Source organism: Cherax quadricarinatus, chromosome 31 (assembly GCF_038502225.1).
Source record: "Cherax quadricarinatus isolate ZL_2023a chromosome 31, ASM3850222v1, whole genome shotgun sequence".
Classification (NCBI taxonomy): Eukaryota; Metazoa; Arthropoda; class Malacostraca; order Decapoda; family Parastacidae; genus Cherax; species Cherax quadricarinatus.
Window position 1 is genome coordinate 10,819,683 of NC_091322.1, and position 20,292 is coordinate 10,839,974.

At 39.5% G+C, this 20,292-nt stretch overlaps 1 protein-coding gene across 1 annotated transcript in view; it reads left to right on the plus strand.

Annotated features, from left to right (window-relative positions):
• Positions 1-20,292, plus strand: part of LOC128697432 (chromatin target of PRMT1 protein) — a 98,691-nt gene that overhangs the window by 52,677 nt on the left and 25,722 nt on the right. Inside the window, exon 4 of the mRNA XM_053789094.2 lies at positions 2,004-2,223. Within this exon, the coding sequence (XP_053645069.1) occupies positions 2,004-2,223 (220 nt within the window). The remainder of the gene's footprint in view (positions 1-2,003; positions 2,224-20,292) is intronic.

Sequence of the window (20,292 nt, forward strand, 5' to 3'; positions counted from 1 at the left end):
GTTATTGTATGACAATTTACCTGAAGTGTTGGACAAGTGTGGGGATACAGTTTTTATGCAGGATGGTGCACCGTGTCATCCTGCCGAATCTGTAGTTCAGTGGCTTAAGGACTGTGAAGTGAGGTTCTTTAATGACTGGCCAGGCAATTCCCCAGACCTAAGCCCTATTGAGAACCTCTGGTCAATAGTGAAACGAAGTTTACTGGGCAAAGATTTCAGTTCCATCCTGCGGTTGGAGGCTGCTCTACATAAGGCATGGAATAATATGCAGTGGAACCCTGGTTTCTGTCTTGAATTTGTTCCAGAAGGTTGGCCGAAAACCGATTCGTACGAAAACTGAAGTAATATTTCCCATGAGAATTAATGTAAATCCAATTAATCTGTTCCAGACACCAAAAAATATTAACATACAGAAAACAATGATAAATAAATATAAAGCACTAATGAAATGGATAAATGAGCATTTAACATCACTTTTACCTTTATTGAAGACTCTTGTTGGCATATGGAAGACAGCGAGGGAGGGAGAGGGAGGAGAGGTTATTGTTTGGAAGGGGAATCCCCCTCCATAAGGACTTCAGGTATCAAAGCCCTATCCGGGGTTACTTCCCTTCGTTGTGTTTTACTGGCAGTAGGACCAGCTTTCGAGTCACTGAATCCCTGTTTACATTCATAAACTTTTCTTTCCACAGATTCTGAAATTCAACTGCCTTTTTCACATCTGACACATCTATTCTTGTATATCTTATAGCACTCCATGTTCTTTCCAATCTAACATCGTCTTTCTTTGCCTTGACTTCTTACTCTGATCAACTTTTTTTCTTGTGTGTGTGTGTGTGTGTGTGTGTGTGTGTGTGTGTGTGTGTGTGTGTGTGTGTGTGTGTGTGTGTGTGTGTGTGTGTGTGTGTGTTCATTTTCACTCCCTTCTTTTACACCCTCACAAACCTCTTTAAAAACTTTTGCAATCTTTCTACTCGATGTTTTACAACCACTGTCATCAAAGAGTAACTGCAATAACTCCCACCTCATTTTAGATTCACTTTTTATACCTATACCTACGCAATACCCAAATATTTATTTTAGTATTTCATCTGGAAAATGCCCATTCTCTCCTGCATATAAATCTAAGCTTCATTTTTCTCATAAAAGCTCAAAAGTGTTTAACAGTCTTCCACTTGTTTAGTATCTTTGCAATACCTGCCATATCACTTCTCTTTCCACCCAAATCATATGCCATTTCCAAATCCATACATGCAACTAGGGCCAGATTATCTATTGGGCACAGTGGGCACAGTACCCAGGGGTTACAAAAACATTTTTGGCATAAAAATCAGACATTAAAAATGAGAGAACTGCTAGATCAAACTTAGTAATTTGCTTTGAATTACTGTATAAAATCTTTTAACCTGACCTTGATGTGAACTGTACTTCGTTTACACATGCCTAGGGCCAGCAAAGACCTAAACCCTGTCAAACTTGTTTGGTATAGTGCAAAAATTAGAGTTAAAATAAATGAATTTTACAAATTTAATGGGAAATATTATCAATAGTCAGGTGGGAATAAGGAAGGAAAAGACCTGGGTGAAGATTTAACTTCAGTATTATGTATTCAGCCTCTCCTCACTTAATGATGGAGTTCTGTTCCTAAGACCACATTGGTAAATGAATTTGTCGCTAAGTGAGGAGCATACTGTAATGGTAGTGCGTTTGTGTCGGCCATCTTTGATATTGTTTTAATATCACCTTTGCACTATTTATAACATTTCCAGTATATTTTTAATTGTTTATACAGTAGTGTACTGTATATGGTAATAAACAGAATAGAGGAAATCAGCTCTAATATACATTATTTAGGTATGCATACTGGTCAGAGAGCCTGTCGTAAGTCCGAGTCATTGGTAAACGAGTACATTGCTAAGTGAGGAGGCTGTATATTAATACTTTTTTTAATGCAATGCACTTCACTAGCAAAGAACACAAAATATACAGGTGCTGATTTTCAGAAAAGTGTCGAGCAACGTCTTAATGGTCCACGACCACTGTCAGTGAAGCAGCGGCTAGCGGTGAAAGGGCGGTTAAGTGTGCCTGATGAAGCTGGAATGGGGTCCTTGATCACACGAGGACGTGGAGGCCTAAGAGGACTTCGGGGATCCAACTTTAGAGGAGCAACCTTCCGGGGTGCAGTTTCAAGAGGTGGACGTGGAGGAGCAATTGGATTAAGAGGTACAGCACTCTACTTTTCATTAAAATATATTGTTGATACCCTATTCCCACTCATCCCACCCCTGGAAACTGCCTTTCTTCTCCAGCACTACAAATTTCTCCCTACACTTGTGTCACCTCTTCCAGTTTCCCAACCATCCTCACTCTGCCTCACTACTTTTGCCTCCCCACCTCTCTCCATTACCAATTTTCCCACCACCTTCAACCCACCTCCACAATCACCACCACCACCACAGCCAACTTCTCTTGTTCTTGCTATCCCATCGATCACCACCACAACCTCCACTTCCAATTAGTCTTATCTCTTTCATTGCATTGGAAAATTCTAGGTGGTAATTTGGTATTGATTTGCCACTTGGAATCCCTGTGCTGTACCTAAGAAGATAAGGACAAGTTGTGTTTATTAATTATTATGCAGTATAACAAATTGACATGAATGATGTTACATCATCTACATGAATAGTTCATACGCTTCTTTTAAAAGAGGTAAGAATATTCCTGTCCAGAAAGAACTGTTTTAAGGTTCTCCATATGCCTGTTATTGCACTCACTCCTCCTGCTGAGACATTGCAGAGCTGTTACCCAGATGCAAAGGTTTCTTTCCACTGCACTCAGCATCATTAATGCAATCCTTAACTCTTTCAGTGTCAGTCACATTACATTAAGGCTTTGAAGTCAGTGTTAGTCCCGTTATATCATCGCTTTGAAGCTAGTGTCAGTCCCATAATATAACACCATAAGCTTAGCTCACTCAGATAAGCTGTGAGCTGTAAATTTGGGCCTAGATATGAGAGAATGGGTCTATGCAGTAAGTCTGCACCATATAAAAAAAAAATCCTGCAGCATGCTGTGCATGAGGAAGAAAAAGTGCGACCATGTGTTTGGTTTAACACTTAACCCTTTAACTGCTTCGGTCGTATATATATATATATGTCTTACGAGCCACTCTGTTTGACGTATGTATACTCATAAATTCTAGCAGCTTCAAATCAAGCAGGAGAAAGCTGGTAGGCCCACATGTGAGAGAATGGGTCTGTGTGGTCAGTGCACCATATAAAAAAAATTCTGCAGCATGCAGTGCATAATGAGAAAAAAAAGCTGATCGTTTGTTTTAATTAAAATGCCGAATTTGTGGTTTATTTTCATATAGTATTTATGGTTATATTCTCATTTTCTTGGTCTCATTTGATAGAGTGGAAAACATATAGAAATAGAGGTGATTTTGATTGGTTTTTCTATGAAAAGAACCTTGAAATGGAGCTCAAAGTAGGGGAAATGTTTGATATTTGCCGATGTTCAAAAGTAAACAAATGATGTCATTGTCCAATAAATGTCCAACTAGCCATTCTAATATGCAGTCATGAATGATATGACATTATTTATACAATTATTACAATGTTGCAGTAGTCTGCATAACAGTAAATCTTCTATTTTTTGTTTGAATAAAAATTCAAAATAGAAACCAAGAGTAATATCAGAGGGGCCTGGAGATGTGATTGATGAACAAAGAGTTATTTTAGAGCCAGGAATGTCTGCAGTGTTCATTCTGGACCCTATTTTGAAATTGTCATATTTTTTAATTTTCATGAAATTGGCCAGGTTGGAAATTTCTGATTGAGTAGTTGAAATCAGTAAATGGGCAGTTTCTTGTACTCAATCGATAGAAAATATGGAGTTCTAAAGAAATAGCTATCAGTGTGGTCAACTGGAACCATGGAGTTAGCCAAAAATAGGGCTCAAAGTGGGCGAAATCGCTGATTCGTAAATATCGCCGAGGTCGCTAACTTCGCGAGAGCGTAATTCCGTCAGTTTTCCATCAAATTACATGTATGTTCTTTTGGTGTCATTACCATCGGCAAAAGATTATCTATCATTTCGTGAGAAATTTTTTTTTTCCGACACCAGGAGCCACCTCAGGATTTGGGGTTGCAACAGTCGAGGGGTTAAACTGTCCAAATGTAGATCTGTGTTCACTCGTGTAGTGCTCCAAATATTTTGAATTTTTTTTTTTTAAATGAAGCATAATTTTATAAATGTTATAGGATAAATAAAAAACTTTTAGGGCCACTACTTACCAAGATACAAGCCCACAAAGTTGGTGCTAAATAATGAGGTGTCGGCAACATGGAGCACTGCCGCTTGTAGAAACAATAAACATTTATTGTTTTTTCCCAATTCTTTTCTGTTTTCTGTTATTTTCATGTTATGATAATGTTTTGTTCCTGATCTTTTGATTTCATAGCCAATTCTTGTTGAGACAAATGTTTGGTACTGAATTAGTAATCGTACTGTCAGAAACACACACATTCACACTGATATATGAATTTGTACACCTGGTTCAATCTTGTACTATTGTTTACATATACAGTGAACCCTCGGCTAATGATATTAATCCGTTCCTGAGAGCTCATTGTTAGACAAAATTATTGTTAGCCGAATTAATTTTCCCATAAGAAATAATGGAAATCCAATTAATCCGTTCCAGACAGCCAAAAGTATTAAAAAAATAATTTTTTTTTTTCATGAAATATACATTTCCCTATAAAGAAAACAATGAGACATGCACGATAACTATATAAATAAATGTTATAATGACACATACCTTTATTGAAGAGTATTGATGAGTGATGAGACTGTTTTTCTGGAAAACACTGGGATTTTCAGAGTGATACATGAGTAAAGGCTTTACTTTGCAATTCCTACTAGCATTACAACAAACAAGAAAGTTAGCCTGTCTTTCATAGGCTTGTGTCCTGGAAGTGCCTTTTCCTCCTGAGTAATGTAGGTCCTGTTTGGCATTTTCTTCCAGAACAGACCTTATCACACTGTGTATGCCACTATGATTCTTAAATCTCTCAAACCAACCTTTGCTGGCCTTAAATTCACCAATATGAGCACTAGTTCCAGGCATTTTTTCCTGTTCACCTGGGTGTTAGTCAACTGGTGTGGGTCGCGTCCTGGGGGACAAGATTAAGGACCCCAATGGAAATAAGTTAGACAGTCCTCAATGGCTCACTGACTTTCTTGGGTTATCCTGGGTGGCTAACCCTCTGGGGTTAATGGTTTCTCGGTAATTGCTTCTCGTTAAGCCACACCAACAACACACTCCACATCTTCGAGTAGTACAGCTGACGGTGGTGCAGCAACAGCTGGCGGTGGTGCAGCAACAGCTGGCGGTGGTGCAGCAACAGCTGGCGGTGGTGCAGCAACAGCTGGCGGTGGTGCAGCAGCAGCAGCAGCTGACCATGGTACAGCAACAGCTGACCGTTGTACAGCAGCATCAGCTGACTGTGGTACAGTAGCAGGAGCATACCGTGGTACGATAGTATTTTGAGAGTATTTCTCACCCTTTTTACCACAGGGTTGGCACTAGAAGCTTTGTTTGGGCCCATGGTGGCTTATTTAGCAGCTACAAGCACTATAAACAATTGAATAATACAAAATGTATCGAATGCATGCATTGAACCGGCCACCCTGGCTGGTAAACAATGACTGCAGGGCAGCTGAGGCACTCAGGCTGGACAGAATGGTTTGGGACGAATCACATTGGGCGAGTTTTTATCGTTAGCCAGGCCAAAATTTTTGCACCCAAACGCTTCGTTGGGTGGATTTAACGTTACGCGATGCGTTCGTTAGCCGAGGGTCCACTGTATATACAGTGGTCCCTCAATTATCGTCCTTAATCCATTCCTGGAAGTGGGACTATTATCAAAATAGATGATTTTCGAATCAATTTTCCCCCATAAGAAATAATGGAAATCCAATTAATTCATTCCAGACACCCAGAAGTATCAACAACAGATTTTTTTTTTTTTTTTTTTTTACCTAAAAGATAGATTTACATGCACAGAAGAATGAACATTCAACATGACAGTTACCTTTACTGAAGGCTGTTGTTGATGAATGGAAGACAGGGAGGAGGAGAGAGGGAAGAGAGGTTATTGTTTGGAAGGGGAATCCCCCTCCATAAGGACTCTAGGTCACTTCAGGGGTCACTTCCCTAGCATAAATATAGATTTACATGCAGAAAAAAATGCCAAATAAATGTAAAGCACTAATAAAATGTATAAATGTATAAATGAACATTGGTAATAGGGGTAGTTGATGAGTGGAACAGTCTGCCTAGTAGGGTGATCGAAGCTAAAACATTGGGTAGTTTCAAATTTAGGTTGGATAAATACATGAGTGAGAGGGGTTGGATTTGAGTCGGACTTGCACCTGAGTTTATTGCTTGGGTAACATTTGTTCTGTTAGTGGGTTGGATTTGTGAAGGACTGGCCTAGTATGGGCCAACAGACTTATTGCAGTGTTCCTCCTTTCTTATGTTCTAAAAGCTATGGCTTGGGAAGTTTCAAATTTAGGTTGGATAAATACACGAGTGAGAGGGGTTGGATTTGAGTCGGACTTCCACCTGAGCTTATTGCTTGGGTAGCATTTGATCTGTTAGTGGGTTGGATTTATGAAGGACCGGCCTAGTATGGGCCAGCAGGCCTACTGCAGTGTTCCTCCTTTCTTATGTTCTTATTGAAGACTTGTTTGTGTGAGGGAGGGATGGTAAGTTTATTGTTGGAGAATATGACGCTAATATCAACTCTACGGCTTATTTATCTATCACAATTCAACTAATATGACATAATAAACAATATTAATAACATAGAAACATGGAATATACTCTAGAATGAATAAAATAAGTCATTACGTATGTCATGAGAGGTGTTGTGTTGTTGTTGGGTATATAAGGGCCACTGAGAGTAAGCCGTCCATAATGATGGTGAAGCAGCAGCTGAGGCGGCAGTGTTTTCTGTAGCCCTATATAACTCCAACAACATTGGAGGAGTTGGTAGAATTGCTGAATCACTGAAGATGCCCTCTACCACCATCACTACGACCTTCTACCACTATTACAACTGTTACCACCATCACTACTACCTTCTACCACCATCAACCACTATCACAACTGCTTCCACTCTACCACCACCACCTTTGTATTTTTCTACAAACTTTTTCATAAATTATGTGTGTTTCTCACATTCTTTACCAAAGGGCTGGCACTAGAAGCTTTCTTTGGAACCATGGTAGCTTATTTAGCACTTGCAAGCACTAAAATCAGTGGAATATTATGAAATATTTCGTAGAAGCAAGTGAGGGGACCGTCACTCACTGGTAAACAATGGCACACTGGCTGGGAAGGCAGGCCCAGGCGGCTCAGAGCGTGAGTACGCCTCCCAGACTCAGGACGATTAGCGAGTTAACGGACCATTTGCGAGCCAATGTTTAGATGAAATAATGGGACTATTTCCGAAATGGACAACTTTCAGGCCGGACGATTATTGAGGGACCACTGTACAAGGTACAGTGGACCCCCGCATAGCGACTTTAATCCGTGCAAGAGGGCTGATTGTTATGCGAAATGTTCGGTATGCGAATGAATTTTCCCCATAAGAAATAATGGAAATCAAATTAATCCGTGCAAGACACCCAAAAGTATGAAAAAAAAAATTTTACCACATGAAATATACATTTTCCTACACACAAAGAGAAGGATACATGCACAATAGTAGAGTAGTACATGCACAATATATATTGTGCATGTACTACTCTACTAAATGAAGAATAAATGACACTTAACTTTATTGAAGATGCAGCAATGACTGATGAGACACTGTGTCCTGGGAGTGCCTTTTCCTCCTGAGTACTGTAGGTCCTGTTTGGCATTTTCTTCCAGAATAGGCCTTATCACACTGTGTATGCCACTACGATTCTTAAATCTCTCAAACCAACCTTTGCTGGCTTTAAATTCACCAATATGAGCACTAGTTCCAGGCATTTTTCCCTGTTCACCTGGGTGTTAGTCGACTGGTGTGGGTTGCATCCTGGGAGACAAGATTAAGGACCCTAATGGAAATATGTTAGACAGCCTTCGATGACACTGACTTTTTTGGGTTATCCTGGGTGGCAAATCCTCTGGGGTTAATTGTTTCTTGGTATTCTCAATAAGCCACACCAACAACGGTGCTACAGCAGCAGCAGCAGCTGACGGTGGTGCAGCAGCAACAGACGATGCTACAGCAGCATCAGACGATGCTACAGCAGCATCAGACGATGCTACAGCAGCAACAGACGATGCTACAGCAGCAACAGACGATACTACAGCAGCAACAGACGATGCTACAGCAGCAGCAGACGATGCTACAGCAGCAGCAGACGATGCTACAGCAGCAGCAGCAGCAGCTGACGGTGGTACAACAGCAGCAGCAGCTGACAGTGCAGCAGCAGCTGACGGTGGTACAGCAGCAGTTGTACCACCAATAGTAGCGATGGTTGATTGGGGTTTATTATACATCCTGGCCAGCTCTGAGACACGCACTCCACTTTCATACTTATCAATGATCTTTTTCTTCATCTCTATAGTAATTCTCACCCTTATTGCTGTAGGGTTGGCACTAGAAGTTTTTTTGGGGCCCATGGTCACTTATTTTCCAGAAAAAATCACCAAAAACACTGTAATAATACGAAATGTTCCGATTGTATGCTTGGATGTTACCGCGGAGGCTGGCTGGTAAACAATGCCACCGGCGGAACATGTGAGCGTGGCTCAGGCCGCGCATTGGACGCGTCTCGGACGAAGGGCGGTGAGCGGGTTTTTGGGCAGTATGCGAGGCAAAGTTTTTGCGAAAAAAGCGAGCGGTATGCGGATTGTACGGTATGCAATGCGTGCGGTATGTGGGGGTCCACTGTATTTACAGGTCCCATTTATGTTTCTAGAAGTCCATCACTCGATGATACTCGAAGAAGCATGGATTCATACAGAGTGCCACCCCACATTGCTGACATATGAATCGTGTGTCTTTTCGCACTCGGGGTCGCTGTATAGTGTAAGCACACACAACACACTTTTTATGAAAGTACTTCTTTGGAGTAGATGGTATTGGTGTAAGGCAGTGACATTTAGGGATTATTTGGTTGGACACTTTCCCCTCTGGTTGTGGGGTGACAGGTTGCTGTGGAGTGGCAGGTATAGGTCTGGCACCATGCTTTTTCACTATCTGCTTGACGACATTGAGGGTGAATTTCGCATATCGTTGTCGCTTCCCTGTCTTTATTTCGTACATGTTGAAGGCATTGAACATTGCAATATCCACATGATGGGAAATATACCACTTGCGACTCCTACACACACAGTCAACAAACCCTATCATCATGTCACACTTGTCAACTAGTCGCATATTGTTGTATAGTCGACGACAGCAGCTGGCTTTACAAGTTGTTGATTGTTGAGCTTGCTCTGTCTGTACCATCTCGTTTGTGTGGGTGGTTGACAGCAATGTCATGTCCAGTTTGGCATGCCATATCATTCGCATGAAATGCTTGCACTACACTTCCTCCAGTGAACCTTGGCATGTGCTTTCTACTTTTTCCTCACTGTTCCACATATATCAGTATTGTTCACACATAGGAAATCAGCAAGCATAGGGCTTGTATACCAGTTGTCTGTGAACAATGTATGACCCTTGCCAAGGTATGGCTGCATCATCTTGTAAACAACATCACCGGAAATGCCCAACATGCGCCTGGTATCGTCAAGTGTGTTCCCTGGGTTAGATAATGACATCCAACACAAGACCAGTCTCACAGTCACACATAGAGAGTTTTATACCAAAGCAATTACATGTGCTTGGTATATATTATTTGAATGACAGGCATCCCTTGAACAAAATCAAGAACTCGTCAACAATAATGTTATTGAATGGATAAAAGGCACTGAATTTTTGCTTCAGTTACATAATTCCCTGATTTTGTATGGGAGGTCATTTCGGTTCGGCGTATTCCTGTCTGAGAAGTGCAACATTCGTAGCAACAGAGTGAATCTGTTGCAGGAGAGGAGGTCACGGATGACTGGAGTGCTGATGAAGTGGTCGACCATTATTGTGCTATGTTGTTCTTGTACGTGTGTGGCATAAACATGACAGTACCAAGGAATAAATACATTTCAGCCACAGTTGTATCTTTCCACCTGCACAGCCGTGACGATTCTGAAACGTCTGTGAGGTCCATTGTATACCGGTAGTACATGTTGGTCTGGGTAACAATCACGTTTATTATCGGCTCATCAAAGTACTATAGTTGAAAATAGTCTAGCTCTGTAGACTCAATTTGTGATGGGACAGTGTGGCATGATACCACTTCCACTGGCATCAAAATTGAAAGGATGTGGCATGAATGGTGTACTTTCTGTCCAGTTCCATTCTCAGTCACATGGTGCAGGGTGGACCTGTGGCATGGAGCGTGGGGGAGCAGGAGGAGGGACAGGAGTGGAGGCATCACATGGTTGAACGGGTGCCAGGCGGTCCTTTGTCTGCCCACCCACTGTGCCACGAGATCCATGTGTCCCCCCCTCTTCCTCCATCCCAGCATATTCACTTTCATGATCACTATCACTATCATTTTCTGGGGTCTTGGATTGTGACCTGCCACGGCCCTTTCCGTTGACTGCACATGGCAAACTGCCTGAAAGTAGGCACCGCCACCTAAAAGTACATTTCACTGGGGGAAAATGATAATCACTTTCACTCGTTGAATCCTGTGGGCATAAAATCGATTTCATCATCATCACTTGTATTACTTTCACTATTGTCAACATCATAACGCATGGAAAATGATGATTTCCTCTTGTGGGGTTGCCTTTGGGTAGTCACTAACAATCCCAGAGGTGCTGGGCTGAGGGTCTGTTGTGGCCACACTGGCCACCCCAGAGGTGATGGGCTGAGGGTCATCTGGGTTGTCATCAATAGTTTCACTAATACTTTCATCATTAGTGCCAAATCCACTAAACTTACGTTCTGTTTCACTGTCCAACAATAATAGTGTTAACCCTTTCAGGGTCCAGAGGCCAAATTTCAAAGTGCACACCGGGGTCCAAGAATTTAAAAAAAAAAAATTTTTTTTTTACTTATGAAATGGTAGAGAATCTTTTTTCTGAAGGTAATAAAAAAAAGTACGAAATTTGATGGAAAATTGACAAAATTATGCTCTAGCAAATTTTGACGTGTCAGCGATATTTACGAATCGGTGATTTTGCTGACTTTGACTCCCATTTTAGGCCAATTACATTATTCCAGTCAACCAAGTTCTTAGCTATTTCACTAGTATTACTGCTATTCTATCGATTGAGTACAATAAATCGCCCATTCAACTGTTTCAACTACAAAATAAAGTGATCAGAAATTGGTAATTTGGCCAATTTAACACAAAGTTCAAAATATTCCAATTTCAAAATAGGGTCCAGAATAAACAATGCAGGCATTCCTGGCACTTCCTCTGTTCATTAGTTATGTTTTGAGGCTTTACAAATGAATTCCATTTTTATTTTTTATTCACATAATGTATTTTTATTCAAACCAAAAAATAGAAGATTTACTGTTATGCAATATTGTAATAATTGTATAAATATCATCACCACATTTGTGAATGTATATTAGACCCGCCAGCTGGCGTGTATTAGACGTGTGAGGTCGTTTGTTTACTCTTGAACATCAGCAAAAATTTAACATTTCTGCTACTTTGAGCTCAGTTTCAAGCCATTTCCAGTGTTAAAACCAATCAAATCATCTCTATTTCTGTAATATGTCTTCCATTCTATCAAATGAGACCAAGAAATCGCAAGTACAACTATAAGAAACATACGAAAAACACTGCAAAGTCACTGTTTTAATCGAAAATCATGGTCTGTTTTTTTCTCTCATTATACACTGTGTGCTGCAGGATTTGTTGTATGTGGTGCACACATACCACGTAGATGTATTCTCTTATATCTAGGCCCAAATTTACCACTCACAGCTTATCAGAGTGAGCTGAGCTCATGGCGTAGATCTACAGTTTGGACCCTGAACGTAAAGCCGTAGATCTACGGCACAGACCCTGAAAGGGTTAATAAGACGAGGCGTGAGTGAATTGTAGGGGTTTGCCATGATGTTGACCCAAGATGGAGCTGAAACTAACTGGTGCTACCATGCAGTACCCCGGCATCCCCAATTTTTTTCATACTGTGCACACTGAGGGAGCAGACCCATTCTCTTGTGTCTAGGCGACTCAGGCCTATCACGCCATATTTGAAGGAATGAAAAAGAACGTAAATCTATGTTCGGAGTGCTATACGAGCAAACATATATCTACGTTTGGACGTTTTAACCCTTAAACTGTCCAAATGTAGATCTATGTTCACTCTCGTTGCGCTCCGAATTTTTTGAAAAATAATTTTTTTTTTTTAAATGAAGAGCATATTTTTCTACATGTTATAGGATTAAAAAAAAATTTTAGGGTCAGTACTTACCGAGATATAAGACTGTGAAGTTAGCTCTGGATGCTCACCTGTCAGCAACATCAACTGCCACTTGCAGAAGTGTTGCTGATATACCTTTTTTCTCTTTTTTATTTTAATTTATATATTTTTTATGTTCTGATAATTATAATTTATAATAGTTCTTGTATTTTCATAGCCAATCTTTGTTCTGACACTAATATTGGGTACTGAAATAGTGCTCAAATAGTCACAATCACAGCTTGGGTTATTTACTGTTGTCTAGAAATATATACAAAGTATTTATAGGTCCCAGCAATGTTTTAGATACCCTGGCATATACCTTGAAGCATGGTGTTAGGAAAGGCATCCCTATACTGTTGAGAGCCTAGTGACATTTGATAAATGCCCACTGCTCCAGCTAACCCTCAGCTGTATTTGTTACCACTGTTACAAGCATGTCTTTTCTCTCTGTCTATTTATATGTCTGTCTATTTATCTGTCTATCTGTCTGCCTGTCTGTCTCTGCTTATCTGTTTGTCTGCCTGGAGTATGTCACACTCCTTGAAGAATTGTGTTATGACATCTGTTATCAGCTCGGCTACATTTGATAAATGGGTGCTTAGGGGGAACCGTGGCTTTATTTGTTTTCACTGATACACACAAACATGTTTCTGTCTGTCTGTCTGTCTATTTATCTATCTTTCTATCTGTCTATCTTTGCCTGGAATTTTTGGATTATCCTAGGTAATTTACACTATGTATAACTGTACTTATGTGTACATGTGAGACAGAGATATAGATAGAGATATAAACAGACAGAGAGAGAGCCAGAGACAGCTAAAGCAAGCCAGCCGGCCATCCTGCCAAATACATAAGAACATAAGAAAGAAGGAACGCTGCAGCAGACCTACTGGCCTATGCAAGGCAGGTACATGTCACCCTCCCCCCCTGGCTTAGACCAATGACCCACCTAGTCAGGTCATATCCACTGAAGGAAGGAGCATGACATCAGACCTAGTAGCACAAACTAGCCAGGTCCAACTCACATCCACCCATACTCACTCATGTATTTATCTAACCTATTTTTACTTTACTCTTCAAATGGGAGTGTTAATGCAACACTGCATCAGTGAATTCCTGGTGTTTGCCACGTTATTTGTTCTAGCTGGCACTCAGTTGAACTGGTGCTCCCACAAGGTACTAAGTGCTTACAGATTTTTTTAATAGTGCGCACACTGAGCTCACAAACCCATTCTTTCATGTCTAGGCGACTCAAGCCTATTGTGCCAAATTTGAAGGAATAAAAAATAAAATGTTGATCTACATTTGGAGGGCTATGCGTGCAAACGTAGATCTACGTTTGGACAGTTTAAGGGTTAAAACAGTTACTTTGTGAAGTATTTTCGTATATTTTTTATGGTTGTATTCTCAGTTTCTTGATCTCATTTGATAGAATGGAAGATGTATTAGTTTCAGGCCTGAAAGTGCCTTCAAATTGAGTTCAACATAGCAGAAATGTTCGATTTTTGTCAATATTCGAGTATACAGATGACATTACTTGTCCAGTATGTGTCCAACTGGCCGATCTAATATGCATTAACCCTTTCAGGGTCCAAGGCCCAAATCTGGAGTCACGCACCAGTGTCCAAGAATTTTCAAAAAAAAAATTTGTTATTTTTTCTTATGAAATCGTAGAGAATCTTTTTGTGAAGGTAATAAAACAAAAAGTACGAAATTTGGTGGAAAATTGACGAAATTATGCTCTCGCGAATTTTGATGTGTCAGCGATGTTTACGAATCGGCGATTTTGCCGACTTTGACTCCCATTTTAGGCCAATTACATTATTCCAATCAACCAAATTCTTAGCTATTTCACTAGTATTACTTCTATTCTATCGATTGAGCACAAGAAATCGCCAAGTCAACTGTTTCAACTACAAAATAAAGTGATTGGAAATTGTTAATTTGGCCAATTTAATACAAAGTTCAAAATATTCCAATTTCAAAATAGGGTCCAGAATAAACAATGTAGGCATTCCTGGCACTAAACTAACATTTCCTCTGTTCATTAGTTATGTTTTGAGGCTTTACAAATAAATTCCATTTTGATTTTTTATTCACATAATGAATTTTTATTCACACCAAAAAATAGAAGATTTACTGTTATGCAATACTGTGATAATTGTATAAATATCATCACCATATTTGTGAATGTATATTAGACCCACCAGCTGACGTGTATTAGACATGTGAGGTCGTTTGTTTACTCTTGAATATCGGCAAAAATTTAACATTTCCGCTACTTTGAGCTCAGTTTCAAGCCATTTCCAGTGCTAAAACCAATGAAAATCATCTCTATTTCTGTAATATGTCTTCCATTCTATCAAATGAGACCAAGAAATCGCAAATACAACTATAAAAAACATACGAAAAAACACTGCAAAGTTGCTGTTTTAATCGAAAAATCATGATTTCAGTTTTTTTCTCTCATTATACACAGTGTGCTGCAGGATCTGTTTTATGTGGTGCACACATACCACATAGATGTATTCTCTCATATCTAGGCCCAAATGTACCACTCACAGTTTATCAGAGTGAGCTGAGCTCATGGCGTAGATCTACGGTTTGGACACTCACCGTAAAGCCGTAGATCTACGGGACGGACCCTGAAAGGGTTAAGGAATGCACTAACATTATTTATACAATTACAATAATGCAGTAGTCTGCATAACAGTTAATCTTTTATTTTTTGTGTGAATAAAAATTCAAAATGAAAAGCAGGTGTAATATGAGAGGGGCCTGGAGATGTGACTAAAGAACAGAGGAAATGTTTATTTAGTGCCAGGAATGTCTACATTGTTTATTCTGGACCCTATTTTCATAATGGCAATTGTTGAATTTTGTATAAAATTGGCCAAATTATCGATTTCTGATCACTTAATTGGATAGTTGAAATAGGTAAAGTGGCAGGTTCTTGTACTCAGTCATTAGAATAGAAGGAATACTAGCAAAATAGCTGTGAGTTTTGTGGACTGGAACAATGGAATTGGCCAAAAATAGAGCACAAATTGGGCAAAGTCGCTGATACTTAACCCTTTGACTGTTTCAGGCCCCTTTCTGAAACTGTCAATCTGTCGCTAAATTTTTGAAAAAAAAAATTATTTTTTCTTATGAAATGATAGAGAATATTTTCCCAATGGTAATGACACCAAAAGTTCGAAATTTGGTCGAAAATTCATGGAATTACGCTCCCGCGAAGTTAGCGGTCTCGGCGACATATGCGTATCGGCGATTTCGCCAACTTTGAGCCCTATTTTCAGCCAATTCCGTTGTTCCAGTTGGCCAAACTCATAGCTATTTCTTTAGAACTCCATTTTATCTATCAGCTGAGTACAAGAAACCTCCCATTTACCAATTTGGACTACTCAATATTGTGGTCAGAAATTGGCAATTTGGCCAATTTCACGCAAACTAAAAAAGATGCCAATTTCAAAATAGGGTCCTGAATAAACAAGGTAGACATTCTTGGCACTAAAATAACATATCCTCTGTTCATTAGTCATGTCTCTAGGCCCCTCTTATATTATTATTGCTTTCTATTTTGATTTTTTATTCATACAAAAAAATACAAAATTTACTGTTATGAAGACTACTGCATTGTAAAAATGGTATAAATAATATCAGTGCACTAGTGAAAGAATATTAGACTCCCCAGTTGACGTGTATTGGATGTGTGGTGTGATTTGTTTACTCCTGAACATTGGTAAAAATCGAACATTTCCGCTACTTTGAGCTAAGTTTCAAGGTCGTTTTCATCGTCAAAGTAATGATAATCATCTCTATTTCTGTAAAATGTTTTCCATTTTATCACCTAAGACCATGAAAACGCAAATACATCGATAAATACTATACGAAAATACACCTCAAAGTCGGCGTTTTAATAAAAAAAACGATCAGTTTTTTTTCCTCATTAAGCACTGTGTGCTGCAGGATTTTTTTGTGGTGCACAATGACCACAAAGACCCATTCTCTCACATGTGGGCCTACCAGCTTTCTTCCGCTTGATTTGAAGCCGCTAGAATTATTGAGTATATATATATGTCTGAAACACTGGCTCGTAAGACGTATATATACGACCAAAACAGTCAAAGGGTTAAACTTTGAGACTGCTAACTTTGCTAGAGCACAGTTTCATAAGTTTTCCATCAAATTTTGTACTTTTGGTTTCATTACCTTCGGAAAAAAAGATTCTTTATCATTTCATATGATCAAATTTTTTTTTTTTTTTTTTTTAATTCTTTGACTGAGAGCAATTTTGAGAGCAGGGGTCTTGACACTGAAAAGGTTAAGACCCTTCCAAATTTGGATAAGACTGTATTAAGATTACTGACTGTTTTTGGATATGTGTAGACAAGTGTCTTCTACAAAATAATGTTGATTATTGTTTAATTATTTTTTAAGCAAGAATTTATTGTGATTTTTATTTAGGTAGTAGATTGGTAGACAGCAACCACCCAGGGAGGTACTACCATCCTGCCAAGTATGTGTGAAACAGAAACCTGTAACTGTTTTACATGATTGTAGGATTGCTGTTGTCCTTTTTCTGTCTCATAAACACACTGGATAACAGGTATATAAGAACATAACATAAGAAAGAAGGAACACTGCAACAGGCCTACTGACCCATGCGGAGCAGGTCCATGTCTCCCCCTCCCCCCAGATTAACCCAGTGACCCCCCCCCCATGCTGGATTAGCCCAATGACCCCTCCTCCCCTGGATTAGCCCAATGACCCACCCAGTCTGGTCACCTCCACTCAAGGATGGAGCACGGCACCAGACCCAGCACCACAAGCTAGTCAGGTCCAACTCACACCCACTCATGTATTTATCTAACCTATTTTTAAAACCACACAACGTTTTAGCTTCGATGACGGTACTCGGGAGTTTGTTCCACTCATCCACGACTCTATTACCAAACCAGTGCTTTCCTATATCCTTCCTGAATCTGAATTTTTTCCAACTTGAAACCATTGCTGCGAGTCCTGTCTTAGCTGGAAATTTTCAGCACGCTATTTACATCCCCTTTATTTATTCCTGTTTTCCATTTATACACCTCGATCATATCCCCCCCTAATTCTACGCCTTTCGAGAGAGTGCAGATTCAGGGCCCTCGGTCTATCCTCATATGGAAGATTTCTGATACATGGGATTATCTTTGTCATCCTCCTCTGTACGTTTTCCAGAGCATTTATATCCATTCTGTAATACGGTGACCAGAACTGAGCAGCATAGTCTAAATGAGGCCTAACCAAGGATATACAGTGGACCCCCGGTTAATGATATTTTTTCATTCCAGAAGTATGTTCAGGTGCCAGTACTGACCGAATTTGTTCCCATAAGGAATATTGTGAAATAGATTAGTCCATTTCAGACCCCCAAACATACACGTACAAACGCACATACATAAATACACTTACATAATTGGTCGCATTGGGAGGTGATCGTTAAGCGGGGGTCCACTGTATAGAGCTGAAGAACATCCTGAGTACTTCTATTATTTATACTTCTAGATATGAAGCCAAGAATTCTGTTAGCTTTATTGCAAACACTAATGCACTGTTGTCTTGGTTTTAGATTACTGCTAACCAGAACTCCCAAATCCTTTTCGCAATCAGTAGTATTAAGATCTACATTATTTAGTTTATATGTGGCATGGTTATTTAACTATCCAACATTTAGAACTTTGCATTTGTCAATATTAAACTGCATCTGCCACTTCTCCGACCATTGCATCAATCTATTCAAATCATCCTGGAGTGCTCTAGTGTCCTCATTAGAATGAATTGGATGGCCTATTTTGGTGTTATCAGCAAATTTGCTTATGTCACTATTTATTCCCTCATCTATGTCATTTATGTAAATTGTGAACAACAGTGGGCCCAACACTGACCCCTGTGGAACACCGCTTGTGACGTGCCCCCATTCTGATTTCTCCCCATTTATGCAAACTCTCTGCTGCCTATTTGTCAGCCATGCCTCTATCCAGGAAAAAATTTCTCCTATTCCGTGTGCCTTAACCCTTTCAGGGTCGACAGGCCATCGCAGAGACTTGTTCTCAGGGTCGGCCAAATTTCAAAAACAAAAAAAAAAAAAAAATTTTTTTCTCATGAAAAGATAGAGAATCTTTTCCCCGATCATAATGACACCAAAAGTATGAAATTTGATGGAAGACTTACGGAATTATGCTCTCGCGAAGTTAGCGATCTCGACGATGTTTACGCATCGGTAATTTTGCCCACTATTAGCCCTATTTTTGACCAATTCCAGTGTACTTGTCAACAAAAATCATAACTACTTGACTAGAACTCCATTTTTTCTATCGAATGAGTACAAGAAACCACCCATTTACCAATTTCAACTATCCAATACAGTGGTCAGAATTTAGCAGTTTTGCCAATTTCACACAAATTTCAAAAGATGCCAATTTCCGAATTGGGTCCAGAATAAGAAAGACATTCCTGGCACTAAAATAACATTTCCTCTGTTCATTAGCCACGTCCCCATGTCCCTCTTACATTCTTTTGCTTTCCACTTTGAATTTTTATTCTCACAAAAAAATAGAAGATTTACTGTTATGCAGACTACTGCATTAGTGTAGAAATAGTATAAATAATATCAGCACACTTGTGAAAGAATATTAGACTCACCAATTGACGTGTATTGGACGCATAGCATGATTTGTTTACTTTTGAACTTTGGTAAAAATCGAACATTTCTGCTACTTTGACCTCAATTTCAAGGCACTTTTCTCTGTAAAACCAGTCAAAATCATCTCAATTTCTGTAATATGTCTTCCATTCTATAAAATGAGACCAGGAAAACTAGAATACAACAAATACCATATGAAAATACAGTGCAAAGTCGCTGTTTTAATCCAAAAACACGGTCAAAGTTTTTTTTTTCTCATTACGCACTGTGTGCTGCAGGATTTTTTTATACCGTGCACACTGACCACATAGACCCATTCTTTCATATGTAGGCCTACCAGCTTTCTCTCACTAGATTTGAGGGCGCTTGAACTTAGGCGTACTAGTACGTCAAAAACCCTGATGCGTAAGCCAAACTAGTACGGCCGAAACCCTGAAAGGGTTAAGTTTCCTCAATAGCCTCTGATGTGCAACTCTGTCGAAAGCCTTACTGAAGTCCATATACACAATATCATATTCATTACCATGATCTACCTCCTCAAACACCTTAGTGAAAAAGTTAGTAAATTCGTAAGACAGGAACGCCCCTTTGTAAAACCATGTTGAGATTCATTAATCAATCTGTGCCTATCAAGATGGCTGCGAATTGCTTCGGCAATTATTGATTCCATAAATTTTCCCACTATGGAGGTAAGGCTTATTGGTCTATAGTTTGAAGCCAAGGACCTGTCACCTGCCTTGTAAATAGGTATTACATTTGCCATTTTCCACTTATCAGGCACTATGCCAGTTTGTAGTGATATGTTAAAAAGATTAGCCAAAGGTATGCTAAGTTCCTCTTTACATTCCTTTAACACCCTTGCAAACAGTTCATCAGGGCCTGGGGATTTCTTAGGTTTTAGTTTCTCTATTTGTCTGAGGACCATGTCACTAGTTACCGCAGTTGTACATAGTTTATTATCCTGTTCTACATAATATATTATTTCAGGAATATATCGCTAGTATTTTCCTGGATGAAAACTGAGAGGAAGTAGGTATTGAGAATTTCACACATGTCCTTA